Source organism: Chrysemys picta, chromosome 8 (assembly GCF_011386835.1).
Source record: "Chrysemys picta bellii isolate R12L10 chromosome 8, ASM1138683v2, whole genome shotgun sequence".
Classification (NCBI taxonomy): Eukaryota; Metazoa; Chordata; order Testudines; family Emydidae; genus Chrysemys; species Chrysemys picta.
Window position 1 is genome coordinate 98981299 of NC_088798.1, and position 17213 is coordinate 98998511.

Consider the following 17213-nt stretch of genomic DNA (forward strand, 5'->3'; position numbering starts at 1 on the left):
AAGCATTTCTGTTACGTAATTGCAATCACTGGCAAAATTCCACTTTGTTACTGCACAATATTTATAATCAACTTCAAACAAGGAAAAATCAGATGTACTGGCTTTTGCACCGAGGCATTTGATGACTGTCACTGTAAATTTTTTTCTTAGAGTAAAGCAAGTGTTTTTGGGACACAATTAGTAGCTCCATCTCCAGTGTGCAGCATGGTGGCAGAAAAACTTAAGTATTGACAAATGCAAAGATAACATACATAAGAAGGGATAAATTTAACTACTCATACGCACAGCTGAGTTCTTAGTTACTTGTAACCATTCAGAAAAAATAGTTGGAAGTCCTGGACAACTCAATTCACTGTGAATTGAGCAGCTGTTTCCACTTTTAGGATGTATAAAGAACAGGGTAGAAAGTAACATTGAAAATAAACCATTATATAAATAAAGGTATTCTCACCTGGAATGCTATATTCAAATGTGGTCAGGCTATTGAGAAAAAAAATAGCACAAATAGAACATACACAGCTGTTGGGTGGTAGAGAAGAAGGTAAATGGGACACTACTGATCCTCCTGTCTCATAATACAAGAAAAAGGAACACTCAATGTGAAAGGCAACAGATTTAAAAGTAACGAAAGGAAATAATTACAACCAACAAAGGAGTAGGAAAAAAAGTTGTCTATAGGCTGGTCGATTTCATAATCTACTACATCTTCCTCTGAAGCATCTGGTACTGGTCACTGTCTGAGAGAAGATACTGGACTAAATAGATGGTTTATCTGGTATGGGAATTGCTACGTTTCAGAATGTTCAGCACCTGTATTTTACTCCTATCTGCTGCACGAAACCTTTAGCAGCACATGGATCTCTTAATACCAGATTAGGGCATTAGTTAAAGGAAAGATTCTCATCATCTTGAGCATTAACATGAGGTTAAAACAGTATTTCAGCTAGGTATTTACTAGAGATGGGACTGCACTGTGAAGTTTAGATGTGAATTTTCCTTAAGTTCTGGGGAGTTGAGAGAGGTTTGCAATTCGGGCCCATCTCTAGTGAGTTAGCTGCATGAGTTTTCAGGCCCATCTCCACGTGTATGTGTGTTAGTTGCATGAGTTTTGAACTAGGACAAGAGTACTGTGTAAATACTATGGTCTAGTTAGCCCTCTTTGGGTTAAAAGTAGGGTGGATTTTAAGCCCTTTCCTGGGACTTGGTCATATTTAACGTTCCCACTGTTTTTTGCAAACATAGGAAATTGCCACGGCAATAAGATACAATCTTTCAAAAGCCATACTGAACATCTGTGGTGGAACTAAAGATCCCATGGCACTTTGAGAAGAGCTGTAACTCTGGAATTCTTGTCAGCATTTTTCTCCTCTAAGAGCTGTTTTCTTAAGTACTCAGCCTTTTGAGGTTGTCTGTATGAACACCGGCAGTGCAGTAACTGTATACAAACTCACTCTCTCCCAATATACTTTGGGACACCTGGCTATACAATAGTTTACCAGACTAGATTTTACTACCTATTTAAAAAGTTCATTTTGCCATCTCTCTAATGAACAGCACCTCATTCTCTTTCCTACAGGGGGTACTTAGGAAAAACTCATTTCTGAATATGAAGGTACAATGGGGAAGTACATTAACAGATAAAAATTATCAATTGCCGTAGCTATTATCCATAGAAAACTTGACCCAAAAATAGGAATAGCAATGAGCTAATTCAGGCATTTCAGTGGGCTAAATTTAATTGTCGGGCACATGGGGCAGTAAATGGATTTCTGTGGAAAGTGTTTGATTAAACTTGACCTAATGCTTTCAAATTAAATATTAGTACAGAGTTCCAGGAATGTTTAGTTCAGAACACTGTAAAATAGTAGCTTGCCTTTTACTGACAAAGGATCTAAAAGTGCTTCATGATCTAAACAATTGATAATATATCTGCATGAAACAGCAATGGTTCAACAGTAGCCATGTGCAAGAGTTTAGGGTAGTAAATCCAAACAAACGCTTGCCTCAGTTGAATCTACAGGAGAATATTAAACCATGTGGAATTACCTAAATTGGCATTTTGCCATTTAGTACCTCTACTCCTACACAAAGGTCCCTGGGCTACAATCAGCCCTTTATGGTTGGATGCTGAGAATATAGTGAGGTGTATTAACAAAAGAAAGCTATTAGTCAGAGACACTTGCTTTTTTCAGTCATTTTCCAGCCCCTGGGCAGTAATTAGAGCATACCCTGAAGGACAGAGGCGAGTACACAGAGTGACAGATTCGGGAAGAATTGACTTTTGGTTTTTGTAACAATGAGCCTTGTCTGAGGATTTCCCCTGTGCAAGTCATTTCTGTACTTGTCATCATAGTGATAGTCACTCGCTATTGCTGCTGGAGCCTCAAACATTAAGGACGGGGGTGCGTGTGAGATCCCCTTTGTAGAGAATTGGCGCTCAAAGGAGCGAGCTGCCCTGTGTCTGATGGGTGGGACCAGGCACAGCCAACTGCCCTGTGTCTGATGGGGGGGAGTGGTGGGACCAGGCCAGGGCTAGCTCCAGGCACCAGCTTAACAAGCAGGTGCTTGGGGAGGCCAAGGGAGAGGGGCGGCACCTGCGGCAATTCGGGGGCGGCAGGTCTCTCACTCCCTCTAGGAGCGAAGGACCTGCCGCTGCCGATCCTGGCTCCGCCCCCCCATTGCTGCTGCCAATCGCAGCTTTTTTTTTTTTTTTTTTTTTGCTTGGGGTGGCAGAAATGCTGGAGCCGGCCCTGGACCAGGCACAGCTAGGTGCCCTGTGACTGGTGTGGGGGAGCGGGCACAGCCAACTGCCCTGTGTCTGATGGGGGGGAGCGGTGGGACCAGGCACAGCCAACTGCCCTGTGTCTGATGGGGGGAGTACTGGGACCAGGCACAGCCAACTGCCCTGTGTCTGATGGGGGGGGGGGGGGTGCTGGGACCAGGCACAGCCAACTGCCCTGTGTCTGGTGGGGGGGTGAGTGAGCACAGCCAACTGCCCTGTGTCTGATGGGGGGGGGGGGTGCTGGGACCAGGCACAGCCAACTGCCCTGTGTCTGGTGGGGGGGTGAGTGAGCACAGCCAACTGCCCTGTGTCTGATGGGGGGGGGGGGGGAGTGCTGGGACCAGGCACAGCTAGGTGCCCTGTGTCTGATGGGGGGAGTACTGGGACCAGGCACAGCTAGGTGCCCTGTGTCTGATGGGGGGGAGCGGTGGGACCAGGCACAGCTAGGTGCCCTGTGTCTGATGGGGGGGAGCGGTGGGACCAGGCACAGCTAGGTGCCCTGTGTCTGATGGGGGGGAGCGGTGGGACCAGGCACAGCTAGGTGCCCTGTGTCTGATGGGGGGAGTACTGGGACCAGGCACAGCTACGTGCCCTGTGTCTGATGGGGGGAGCGGTGGGACCAGGCACAGCTAGGTGCCCTGTGTCTGATGGGGGGAGTACTGGGACCAGGCACAGCTACGTGCCCTGTGTCTGATGGGGGGAGCGGTGGGACCAGGCACAGCTAGGTGCCCTGTGTCTGATCGGGGGAGCGGTGGGACCAGGCACAGCGAGGTGCCCTGTGTCTGATGGGGGGAGTACTGGGACCAGGCACTGCTAGGTGCCCTGTGTCTGATGGGGGGAGTACTGGGACCAGGCACAGCTACGTGCCCTGTGTCTGATGGGGGGAGCGGTGGGACCAGGCACAGCTAGGTGCCCTGTGTCTGATGGGGGGGAGCGGTGGGACCAGGCACAGCTACGTGCCCTGTGTCTGATGGGGGGGAGCGGTGGGACCAGGCACAGCTAGGTGCCCTGTGTCTGATGGGGGGAGTACTGGGACCAGGCACAGCTAGGTGCCCTGTGTCTGATGGGGGGGAGCGGTGGGACCAGGCACAGCTAGGTGCCCTGTGTCTGATGGGGGGAGTACTGGGACCAGGCACAGCTAGGTGCCCTGTGTCTGATGGGGGGAGCGGTGGGACCAGGCACAGCTAGGTGCCCTGTGTCTGATGGGGGGAGCTCTAGAGTTGCCACCTCTGAGGCACACAAACCGGGCCGTCGCGATGACTTAGCCCCTAGGCACCGGCACAGACACTCAGCCGCGGGCCAATCCTGGGCGCCTTTGGCCAGGCGCCAACGCCAGGCAGCTCTGACTTCACCCTCTCGCGCGCCGCACCGCGCTAGACAAAGCGCTGGGGCAGGCTCTGCGTGCGGGTCGCGCGGCCAGGTTGTTGGATCGCCGACCGGGGCGCAACGGGCCTGTGGACTGAAGGCGCCTGTCCTCCCGGCCGGTGGCGTCTGTCCCCTCTGCTGTGCCGCCGCCTCCTCGGTAGGGCGCCCGCCGGGACCCTTCCCCGCGGGGAGCCGTTTCGCCCGCGGAAGCAGGTGGTTGCTCTGACTCTAATCACACCGGGCCCTCCCCTCTGCCGCGTGGTGCACCCGGCCCTGTCACCTAGCTGGCGAGCGCTGCTGCGACACGCCTCCCCTCACGCTCTTTCTTTGTGTGGCAATCCCGAGGCCGGAGCCGCCATCTTTACTGTGGGCATCAAGTCCGGAAAGGTGCGGGGGTTGGCGAGGTTTACTGGCGGGACGTCACTCCCAGTTCCTGTGGCCTCTGCCCTCATCCAAGATGGCGCTTATTGCTTCAGCAGTTGGAGGCGGTTCTAGGATGGCGGCGGGGGTTACGCCTGCGCACTAGGCGTGAGGGAGGTGGCGAGGCCTGGCAGGCCCCATTGTTTTGTGGGGGGCGGAGCCGCTTGTGCTGTTTTTGCTGCGGATGGAGCCGGAGGCGCTGGCCGGGGTGGATGGCGGGTCTGCTTCTGGTCCCCTGGGGGTCCCCCCAGTGCTCTCAGTGTCGCAGCGCCGGGCCGAGCTCCGGCGGAGGAAGCTGCTGCTGAACTCGGAGGAGAGGATCAACCGCATCATGGGCTTCCACCGGCCGGGCGGGGTGAAGGGTAAGAGGTGGGGAGACATTGGGGGGCCAAGGTGGGGGCCGGGTGTCGCTCAGCCCTAGCCCGACGGGAGGCCAACGGTGAGGGGCTGTGGCCTCCACGAAGACACTGAGGAAGGGGCTGGGGGCAGGCAAGAGGGAGAGGCTGCTGGGGGGGGACCCTGCCACTGAAGGGAGCCAGACTGGGCTGGAGATTGCTGGGGATACTCCTCCCATTAAAAAAGGGGCAGGGGGAGATAGAGCCAGCATAGGTTGGAGGCTGTGGCTAGCCCCATAGCTTTTGGGGTATATGATACACAACAGCCATGCTCTTGTTACCTTGCTTCTAGGCAAGGCGAGGGGCTCTGGGGATGTATAGTGATTCATAGATTATAGGACTGGAAGGGACCTCGAGAGGTCATCGAGTCCAGTCCCCTGCCCGCATGGCAGGACCAAATACTGTCTAGACCATCCCTGATAGACATTTATCTAACCTACTCTTAAATATCTCCAGAGACGTAGATTCCACAACCTCCCTAGGCAATTTGTTCCAGTGTTTAACCACCCTGACAGTTAGGAACTTTTTCCTAATGTCCAACCTAGACCTCCCTTGCTGCAGTTTAAACCCATTGTTTCTGGTTCTATCCTTAGAGGCTAAGGTGAACAAGTTCTCTCCCTCCTCCTTATGACATCTTCCTCCTCTCCGGGAGCGGGGAAAACACTCTTCCCCACCAAGATGGGTGGGGGCATGACTGTGCTATCGGTGATGGGTTTTTTTTTGTGGTAGTTACATCCTCACTCCTCTTCTGCCCATGCTTTGCTGCAGAGATTGGAGGAGTCCACTTTGCTGTGCAGAAACACACCTCAGTGCAGCATACAAATGCCTGTGTGATTTCCCTCAGTGGGTGAGGGATGGTATCTGGCGATCTTTTCACTGACCTCAGCATTTTCTGCTCTCTCTAAAATAGTTTAGGTGACTTCTGCACACTCCAGTTTAGTGTTGTTGAGATTTGCTGCTTGTGGTCATATTCTTTTCTTCCGTGTTTCATATATTTGGAATCACATTAAACTTCTGTTCAGGGCCCTTTAGTGTATTAGGGTTATTATTATCTATAAAGCACCATAGATGTATATAGCTCTGTATACACATAAAATAAGGGGTGTGTGTGTCCTCCTCCTGCCCCCTAAAAATAATTTACAATTTAAGGGTCTGATCCTGCAAGGACTCTACACACACAATTGCCATTGACTTTAATGGAATTTTCTGCTTGTACAGGAGTAGGCAGGATTGTGTCCTGTTGTGCTGATTGGGGGTTCCTTGGGCCCAACAAAGGAATGCTAATAAAACTCTTCTTCACTGTTCACACTTAATCCTGTTTAATGTTGTGTTTGGAGTTTTGTGTGAAATTATCGTTGGTTTACTCCCATTATAGTAGCCGCCATCTCAATCTTTTTAATATTTTATTAAAGACACAGAAAAACAAAAAGTTAAAGCGTTAGAAATGTAAAGTTGTAAGTAAGGCTTTCATTTTAACAATATTCTTTATTCCTTTTGCCTTGATAAGGAGTAACCACTTCTTGACAGTTTTGCAGATGGCATTAAAGAAGGTAGTAGATGTTGTACAGACAATTGAAGAATGCAGCCCAAGTGTCAGCACAGGCAGAGAGTCACAGACGGCATGCATTTGACAAAGTGGGTGTTCACCCACGAAAGCTTATGCTCCAATACGTCTGTTGGCCTATAAGATGCCACAGGACTCTGTCGCTTTTTACAGTCCTTGTTTGGGACCTTTCCACCTGTTGTTTTGCCACCCCAGGACTTTAGCGGGAGCCTTTAAGAGCCCTTATTACAATTTGCTTCACTTAAACAATCCAGTTTGTATTTGTCTCCAACTTTCATTAACCATTCTAATTAATAAGCTAAATTTTGATTATGAAAAATACTTCTCTTATAGTTTTTCTTTTTTTCTGGTTTAATACCCATGACTGGAATACCCTTTAATTGCATTTTCTCTTTCCCCACCAAATGAAAGGTCATTGTCCTCATTTAGCACTCTGCAGCTCCACAATTGACTACATCTTGGCTTGTTTCCTTCCATACCTTCTAGGTTGCGTATGGTTCTTAATGCTCCTTCTGTCTGCTTCACTTACTCTGAATTCTATGTCTCTTTTACACTGCTCTCTTTGCTTGAAATAACCCCTTGCTTCCTGTGTTCCAGATGTCATTCTTCAAGTCTCTCCTCACACCCAGTGCTTTTACTTGGTTTTTCATTGCGGAGTGACTGTGCTGTGCTGACACTTGGGCTGCATTCTTCAATTGTCTGTACAACATCTGCTACAGTTTTTATAAACTCTTTATTGCTGGGTTTTAATGTATATTTTGTATTTTGGAAAGTGTCATATGCACCTATGGAAGTCAGTATGGTGGTAGAGGGAAGTCATTGAGCTTCTTAGAGCCCATTGCAAATGTATATATAAAAAAATAAAAGGATGGATCTTATGAAGTCACTGTCAAGATAACAGATTTTTGTCTTGATGCTGAAGCTGGCTTTATGCAATGTTTTTTTATTGTTTTCCACCAGGAGACATGGTGTAATGGTCTGAGCATAGAAGTAGTAGTCAGGAACGCCTGAATTCTAATCCTAGCTCTAACACAGAGGTCTTCTATTGCCTAGGGCAAGTCACTTAACCACTGCCTCAGTTTCTCCATCTGTCAAATGGGACTGCTGATAGTCACTCATTTACTTCTCAGGGGGTTTAGGAAGATTAGTTAAATACTGTTTATAAAATGCTGTGAAGAAAAGCTTGAACGTATTTGTTATCAATAGTAAAGCTGTGGTTTCACAAAAATGATTTAATACATCAACCTGATGCCCAAAATCCAGCAGGCTGAGAGGCTGATCTAAATATTCAGTGGGAATAACATGCTTCATGTTTTGTTTCTCCTCTTCAGATGATGAAAGTCACACAGAATCAAAACTTCAACATGAGCAAGATAAATCGAACTCCCTCCCTATTCCTGCAGTTTCAAAGCGAATTGTGCTTGGTGATTCTGTCTGTAATTTGGCAGGAACATCTGACCACACAAGTGGCATTATAGAGCTCAAAGGAGATAAAAAGGACTTGTTCAGTAAAACTCCTGAGCTTGGTAACGATGGTACCAGCGAGCTCCGGCATCGTAGCAGAGGGGATCTGGCATCAGAAGCTTCACAGAGAGCACCTCGACATGGATTAGATCAATACTTATCAAGATTTGATGAAGCTATGAAGCTAAGAAACCAGCTGATGAATGAGAAGCCTAGTCAAGAGAATGGGAATGCAGTGGAGGAATTTGATTCTTTTCGCATTTTTAGATTGGTGGGATGTGCGCTTCTTGCCATAGGAGTTAGGGCTTTTGTGTGCAAGTACTTGGTGAGTTAAGAAAAATATTTGTTGCTGCAAATCCCACATTAGTTCTCTTCTAGAGGTAACATGAAATTCAACATGGCCCTTGTCTGTAGTTGGTGACTGGATGAGTAGGGAACTTTTTCTCTTATATAAGCCCTGAGCAGTCATTACCTTCTGAGATGACTGCCTGCCTCAAGAACCTGCACTGTCTGGGTAGTGCAGCCAGTAGGTAGCAGTTGAGAGAAGTGCAAACTATAACCTCATCTCCTAGAGACTAAGAACATTAGCACCAGAATGCTTCAAGCATTTGCCTGTGTCTCCAGCTGGAATCTCATCTAGAAGTATGTAGCTAGCACAAAATACCATCTTCTGAGTAATTGGGTTGACTTTAGACAGCATTGATGTTGTAACTGTGGCAACAATCTTTGGTAAGTCTGTAAAGCCTCCTATGTCTATCTCCTTTCAGGGTCAGGGCCTAAGAGAATTTATGCAGCTATTCCTCCTTAGTGGTTAAATTTATCTATTTAGGCAACCAGTGTTCATAAAAATGGTTATTTTATTTTGCAGTGCAGTGACTGAAATTTTATTACACACAAATGGCATTTTCCTTGGAAGAGTAAGTTAATGTGATTCCCCAATTATCCTTGTTTGTCTAACTAATTTTCATGTTTTCTCTTCAATCTTCACAGTCAATATTTGCACCATTTCTTACTCTACAACTTGCATATATGGGACTGTCCAAATATTTTCCAAAGGTAAGATCAGTATTCAGAAAAGATTAATTTAAAATCTTTAAAACTGAGAATGGTTTAGCATGGGCCCAGCTAGTACAGAATGTACTTTACAACAGGATTAAGTGACTAATTGATGTATCAATATGGCCCCCTTTCATTTTAAGGTAGTGAAATGAAAGGCACCTATTATTGTGGATTAATGCACTAGCCTTTAAATTGTCAGGACCTTAATTCAAATCCTGTTAAACCCTCGAGTGAAAATGAGTTCTATTGTCTTGTTCTTGTGCCTCGTGAACATTTAGTCATACTACCATTGGAAGGATCTGGTCAAAAGAGGACTTTAGTTCTTCTTTTGTGTTATGAAGCATTTACCTTCCATCCATGCAGTACCATATATACTCGTTCATAAGCCGAATATTTTTGGTTAAAAAGTGATGCATCAAAGAGCGGGGGTCGGCTTATAAACGGGTCTACACCAAAACTTGATGATTTTAACCTCTATGGAATCATTTAATTGAATATCTAATAAATTGTCATTTTGTTTACCTGGAGCGTCTGCAGGCATGGAGCCCCTCAGCTCCCTGTGGCCACGGTTCGCCGTTCCCAGCCAATGGGAGCTGTGGGAACTTCCCGCCGCTCCCATTGTCTGGGAACGGCGAACTGCGGCCACAGGGGGCTGAGGGGCTCCATGCCTGCAGACGCTCCAAGTAAACAAAACGTCCCAACCTGCCAGCAGCTTACCCTGATGGGCCAGGAGCCAAAGTTTTCCAACCCCTGAAATATAGGGTCGGCTTATGACAAGGTCATACAGTTCTTGCTATTTTTACCTGTCCATTTTGGGGGGTCGGCTTATAAACGAACGGGCTAATGAACGAGTATATACGGTACTTATCTGCGGTCACTGTTGTGTGGTTTCATCCACAGATGATGTGCGTGAGATGTTCGAGCTAACAGAATTTTTCCCCTCTGTGTGAACTAAACCCTAGTCCTTCATTTTCAAGGTCACTGAATTCACTTACTAATAACTGTTTAAATGTAGGGCAGAAGTCAAGGTGGAAGACTTTGAAATGTGAGGATTTATTTACTTGCCTAACTTCCTGTTCATCAATAGGAAACTGTATCCCTTGCTTTATATATCTATCCTGGTTAATTACAATTAAGTGACTGCTTAGCTGATGTCTTTATCAGCCTACATTGTAAAGGAAGGTCAGCTAATACTTGATCCATAGTTTAAAATTCTAATGTTCCTTTTCAAAGGAATAGTAGATTAACTATAGACTGTAGGAATAAATGAGTGGTTGGGCTTTCTTAGGTAAGATGTAATTGAAAACAGTGAACTTTCAAGAAGTCATTCTAAACTGATCTGCAGACAACACCAGACAGTGTATTAAGGGGATTCATCCTGGATTAGAGCACCTGGACTAGATCACCCATTAGATTTTTTTAAACTCTAGTTTCCATGATTCTAATTTCAGTTATTTAACTGTAATATTTTAAGATGTGACTTTTTTGAATTTGAAAATAATATGCTTGCTGACAACATTTACCGTTCATTGTGTATGTTGCTTTAATGATACTTTAAACCACAGGCCTGTTGGTCCATCTCTGGGCTAGCTAAGTGGAAAGTACAGCTTTCCTGGCACATTTTGAGAGGAAATGGCCAAACCCCTTTCCCTCATTTTAAATATATTATAATGATTAATCTTGTGTGAGCTAATTACTTAGTAAATAATTACTAATACTTACGCAGGTCATTCTGCTATCGGTGTCCATTTTTGTTGCTTTATAAAAATGTTGGGATACCATGAGTATAAGACTGTTTAAATATTCATAAATGGCTTGATTTACCTATACTGTACAATAGTAAGTTGCAATACTAAACCATAATAGATCACAACATTTTGAAATTTCACACAACTTAATGTTGCCTTCCCAAAAATGAATTTCAGTATAAAATGCCAAACAGACATCTATTCTAGAATTTAGGACCTTTGACAAATAACTTAAACCACAACCTGTAACACAGAGAGTAGCCAATTCACCCATCCTACAAAAACCTTAACCTTACAGTCTCAGCCCTTTCCTATTACCCGTTTTAAGAGATGGAATTGTCAAGGCCTCCTAATGGTCAACAGATTCAAACTATTTCAGACCACTGAGAAGGGAGTGAATTTGAAGGTGGTCATGGCCCTTCTTAAGAGAGCTCTGCAGCAGTTTCGTTTAGAAAACTGATGGAGCACCAGTGTGATCACCTGTGCTGATGATATCTGAAGCAGTATTGCATGGAGAGAGAAGTGCCATGCCATTTGTGGCTTACTAGGTCAAAACCAACATCTTGAACTTGACCCAGAAACCAGCCTGATAGCCAGTGTATGTGTGTTCATGGAGAGAAAAGCTGCTCAGCAAGTATCATTCTATGATAGTTGTTGCCAAATGCATTTAAGATGTAGCCCTAAATAGAGCACATGGTCATAATCTAATTTAGAGATGATAAAGGCATTGATTACAGTAGCAGGGTTGCATCAAGAGATGGTTACACTCTCTAACCAGAAAAAGATGGGGAAAAAGTAGTTTTGATCATCATTGTTAGGATTATCCAGTATCAACTGTTAATATAACAAGACTACTGATTGCACCCTTGAGTGACAACCAGTGGGGACAAACAATCTGATTAGTCTTCATTATAGCTCCTGGCTTCTTGCCCCAGCTGGTCATAAAGCTCAAGGGTATAAAACTAAGGTAAACTAGCTTGTTCTCCTCATGCACCAGTCTCAATCAGACACAGAAAGATGCTTTATCGCACTTTGTGTTGGATGACCTGAAAATACAAAGTGGGTATTGTCAGGATACTAAAAACAAAAAAAATTCACTGCATGTCTCCTTGCTAGCCGTCCTTTCAGCTCTCTATGCATAGTGGAAACCTGCGGCATCCCACATGAGATCATCCTCAGGGCAGAAAAGCACCCTCCCAAAACTGCTCACTGGGATCTCTGAGATAAAAGAATAAAACGATCAAGTAGCAGTCCCAGATACTCTTGCTGGAGTCCACACGTGGGGTCAGGTTTTAAACTAAATAATTTTTCTGCATTAGAAAAGGATCAAGATCTCAGATTCCCAAGAGGACGTGATCAAATTGGTCTTAACTGAGTAATACAAGTGAAGACGGTTCCAGCCCTGAAGAGCTTACAGTGCAAAATAAGCATGACGCACCAAGTGAGCTTCCACTCTTCCATTGTCAGTCTTTGGGAGATATAATATCCATGATGTCTAGAAAGATGAGAGAAGATTGTATCCTCCATAGCAGCCAGTGGCATTTACTGCTGAAGCTGAGTCTTGCTGTCTGGACTTGCTGTCACAGGATTAGCACACAGTGGCAGTTTGAGAATAAAAAATAGGGTTGGATAGTTTGAAATGAAAGGATAGATGAAAGCCTCCCAAACTTAGAGCAGGTCTGCACTAGAAATTTTTGCTGGTAAAGTAATGTCCGTTAGGGATATAATCTTTGACATTTTTATAATGGCAAGAGTCCTAGTGTAGATGCAGCTATACTGGCAAAAAAGTGCTTTTGCCAGTGTAGTTTATATAGGGAACTGGTATAAGCTATACCAGCAAAAGCACATTTTTTCCCAGCAAAAGCTATGTCTGTGCTAGGAAGTTTTGCCAGCATAGCTAAACTAACTCAGACTTCCCTATTTTCCACGGTGGTTTGGGAGAATATTGGAGCCATCTCAGCGTGAATCTGTTGCAAAGACAATGAGAGAAATGTTCAGAATCCTAGAGCACAATTGCAGAGAATGGATACAAGACTTCACAGGGGGATAAAATGTATGTTATCTATACTGACAATTCAAACAAATAAACATACTAAAAATATTCAGGTATTGGCTTAAAGGTAGGTGTGTTGCTTTAAGCAGAACTGGATTGTGACAGATGAAATAATTTAGTAATCACTGTTTTTGTTTTTTGATGTTTAGAGTGAAAAGAAGATGAAAACTACGGTATTAACTGCTGCTCTTTTACTGTCAGGAATCCCTGCAGAAGTGATTAGTCGCTCCATGGATACCTATAGCAAAATGGGAGACATTTTCACAGATCTCTGTGTTTATTTCTTTACTTTTATCTTCTGCCATGAACTGCTTGTTTTTTTTGGTTCTGAAGTGCCGTGATGTCTGTAGAACTCAATACAGTAGTTGCATAAAAGTTTTCCGTTCTGTATTCCTATAATATCGCTGGGTATGCCACACCGGTTTATACCTTACTTAATTCTTACCTATTCAAATGCTTGAAAGCGGTTAAATCCACTCATATGAATGGAAGAACAGGGTCCCAGGTTTGGGGTTGTATTAGTACAGTTTATTCAATTTCTAATGTGGAGATTAGAGTGCAAGTGTCAGTGATTTATATCTTTTGCTTATTTAGTTAGATGTCCTTTTCACCGTACCCCAAGCATCACTTACATTGTGTCACTTTCTTGTTGACTTGGTAGTGTGAGAACACAACAGAACTGGTGTGCTCTCAACAGAACTATTTATACATTGTGACAGGACTTACCTAAAGACTGCTCCCTGTGTATTACTTCTGTTTTTTTAAATTTAAATAAAGTAAAATGTACCCAGACATTCTATTGTTCAAACTTTGAATGTTGAACAAAAATAGCCTCAGCCCACACGCCTGCTGCTTCTGCAGCAGTTTGGTGATGTGCCACCTCACTGTCTTGCTCTCAGTTGAAGTCCTCATTCTCTCTGTGCATAAGTTATTTGTTATAGCCATGACTGATTTCAAGTGAGGAAACCGGAGCAAAACTACTAAGCAAAAAAATCCTGTTGTCCTACAAATGTCGTTCTTCAAGAAGTAAGAAGACATATTTAGAAACTATGCTAATCTCATAATGTTTCCCTGAGCATTTGGCAGCTCTCTAATCCTAGTAGTTATCCTAACCCTAGTTTTACCCACACTTTCATCTTGACCTCGGTTTACTACTCTCTAGAGGGTTCACTTTCTACAGTGAAAGCAGCACTCAAGAAGCCTGAGTCTAAAGCAGTTGCTTCATATTTATTAAAAATGTCTGTGTTGTTTTGGTCAACCGCTAGTTAACCAGGGGACTACATATTTTGACTATGTATATCTTTTCTGTATTTCTCTCCCTGTGTTTATTACTAAAGACATTTGCATGTAAACAGGATCTTAATTGCATGGGAGTTCTGCTCCGCTGCTTAATACTGCTACTGCTCAACAGCATAACAACCTTTGGCTGGCATTCAGCAGAGCTATTTATATATTGACTGACTTGCTTATTCCTTTGTTCTACATGTTGGTTTGAAGTCCCCCCAAATAAATCACAATAGCCATGCTTATTCAAATCTGAACTACTGAAACAGGCAATGGAAAAAACATTTTCTTATTGCCATGTTGTTTTGAGTTTATTTCCACATGAAGATCAATGTGTTGAGGGGGAAAGTGGTACCTGTTAGGAGCACATGTAAAACCAGACAGGAGGGATTTAGGAGGCCGCCAAGGCGGATAAATACTATTCTCTCTCTAGGGGGAAGTGAGCTACCTTTTCAATCCCATAGAAATGTGACACATTGAGAGGAAGGAATGGGCTATGTGAAGTGTTATCCCAGCTAGCCACCCCTTCACATTGGCCATCTTCAATTATTTCTGCTGCATCTGAACTAGGTGTTACCTCCACCATGTAGCTTGTCTATTGGTGAAATAGGCCAATATCAGTTTTTTAATTTGGAGAGGATCAATAATTTTATTGGTGCTTGTCTACAGTGATAGTTTTGCTTCCTAAACAAACAAACAAACAAAAATCTGGCTACATGTTGCTAAAGTAAACAAGACTGTGCTTTCTGCCTAATCTTTCTCAACTAAAATTATCTGCATTATAATTTTAATTCTGTATTTCTCAGCCAATTGTTAGACCTATGTCTATGGCATGAAAAAGAATCGTATGTTCTGAGTCTACACTACATTCAGTTCTTTTGCACTACCATTGTTTTTGTTGGCCAGCCAATTGTATACATTTAGGGCTAGATTGTAAACTATTCTGATTTAGGTCTGATAGCACCAATGCAGTTTGTGGTGACAGTGTAGCTGTGTTGATCCCAGGATATTAGAGAGAGACAAAGTGGGTGAGTTAATATCTTTTACTGGACCAACTTCTGTTAGGCCTGGTCCCCACTAACCCCCCACTTCGGACCAAGGTACGCAAATTCAGCTACGTTAATAACGTAGCTGAATTCGAAGTACCTTAGTCCGAACTTACCGCGGGTCCAGACACGGCAGGGAGGCTCCCCCGTCGATGCCGCGTACTCCTCTCGCCGAGCTGGAGTACCGGCGTCGACGGCGAGCACTTCCGGGATCGATTTATCGTGTCTAAACCAGATGCGATAAATCGATCCCAGAACATCGATTGCCTGCCGCCGGACCCTCCGGTAAGTGTAGACGTACCCTTGGTAAAAGAGGCTCTGTGTATCTTGAAAGCTTGTCTCTTTCACCAACAGAAGTTGGTCCAGTAAAAGATATTACCTCATCCACCTTGTCTTAGCACAAAAGTAGACATGTTAAAAGGTTCAGTCAACAGATTCAGATAGGGGCTTTTCAAACCATTGTTGAAATGTAAATAATGAGTCTGCTCAAAAAATGATACGTGACCTAACTTTCAGGATTATATAGCACATAAACAAGTATTGCAGAAATGCAACATATTAGTCCTATGGAGGGTCTAAAAATGCGGAATTTCTCATTATTCCTGACTAATATTTCAGCTTTTAAGAATGGTTTCATTGTAATTAGTTAAGCCTAGAAAAGCACCTTGGCATACAGATTATTATTCTTTCTGCACTCTACTCCTTTTGCATTCCTATAACTTGGAAATGACTAAACCAGATTTTTTTCATAGGTGCCAGAAGGAATATTGCTCTGAGGCTTAACATGGAAATTTTGACTCTGAAAAGAATACTTTTGTCAGACATATAATCCTGCTGAAGATAGGGTGGGCATATAACCCTCCTCCCTGCTGTAATTAACGAATGAAGCATAGGGCTGATAGGGCAAATGTTCATAAGATGGAATTCTTTCATTGCTTGGTCGAGGATGAATTCAATCGCCATGATCTCATTTTCTCTGTTCATGTACAATATGCTCTTTAATGTTTCTTTATTTCGACACTGGTTGTTTTCTATTAAATTTATTAAATTTATGCTTGTTACCACCTTCTCTTATGGTTTGACTGTGCTTGGGAAGCCACCCTTTTTATTAATTGAGATCTCCTGCTTTAATGTTCTGAACGAGTTGCCAATTCCACAAGGAACATCAAAAAAGGGCTAAGTTTTATGGTCTTGTATTAGTAAACTGTTTAATTTGAGCACAGGACTAAGAGCTGGAAATTCCTTAGTTGTAATCCCAGCTCAGATGCTTTCAATGAGTAGTTGAACCCCCTGCCTCAGTTTCCCTATCTGCAGAGCTCGGTTCTGTTTCTCCCATTCTACAAAGCTGTACTTGTTCAGGTATCCCAATGACATTAATAAGACCCCAGAAGATACAATGCTTGCCTGAGTAACACTTTGAAGGGGGGAAGCTCATGGTTACTTACAGGGTATTGTATAAATTAATAATATATAATATTTGTAAAGCTCTGTAAACATTAAAAGAACTATATAAATGCTAAGTATTGTTTGGGGTTAATTACTACACATAAACTGCATGTGTGTTAAATTACAGCACATGAGGTTAGCACACTGATTACTGAGTAAACCTCAAAATTGGTGTTCATTATATGCATATACATTTATTTTTTTTAAATCTGAATTGATTGCATGTACAAATTGTTTACCTAAATTTGAATGCCAACTGAACAATCAATCTCAATGTACAGATGTTTGGGTACTTTGAGGTGACCATACCTGATCCCAATATTACCTTTTTTACAAGAATTTCTGAAGTTAATAGTCCCTTTGGTAATTGATATCATACACTTGTTACATGTGATGAGTCTTTGTACCAGGTATATCACATGTAGGAGCTCTAAGTGTCTGGCTGTGTTTATTTAGGTTCATATTTTTCTCTGTAAAACAGATTTGCCTTCAGCAGTCATTTAAAATGACTGTTTTTAATCAAACAAATCAAAATTCTAATCTGTATTCTCTACAGTCTTACTGTAAATGCACAGGACTGACAACGT

General features: G+C 43.6%; 1 protein-coding gene across 2 annotated transcripts; it reads left to right on the top strand.

The window, feature by feature from the left end:
• Positions 1 to 4160: 4160 nt before the first annotated feature.
• Positions 4161 to 16249, top strand: CAMLG (calcium modulating ligand). Of its 2 annotated transcripts, XR_508519.4 has the most exons (5): positions 4583 to 4929; positions 7858 to 8315; positions 8981 to 9046; positions 12117 to 12238; positions 13000 to 16249. XR_508519.4 is itself a non-coding variant. In XM_005309445.5 (4 exons), exons 1-4 carry the CDS (start codon positions 4752 to 4754, stop codon positions 13189 to 13191), a joined length of 894 nt encoding a protein of 297 aa, XP_005309502.2. In that variant the 5' UTR covers positions 4161 to 4751; the 3' UTR covers positions 13192 to 16249. The 2 variants fall into 2 exon arrangements, 1 of the variants encoding a protein (XP_005309502.2); XM_005309445.5 differs by lacking the exon at positions 12117 to 12238 and having other exon boundaries at positions 4161 to 4929.
• Positions 16250 to 17213: the final 964 nt, after the last annotated feature.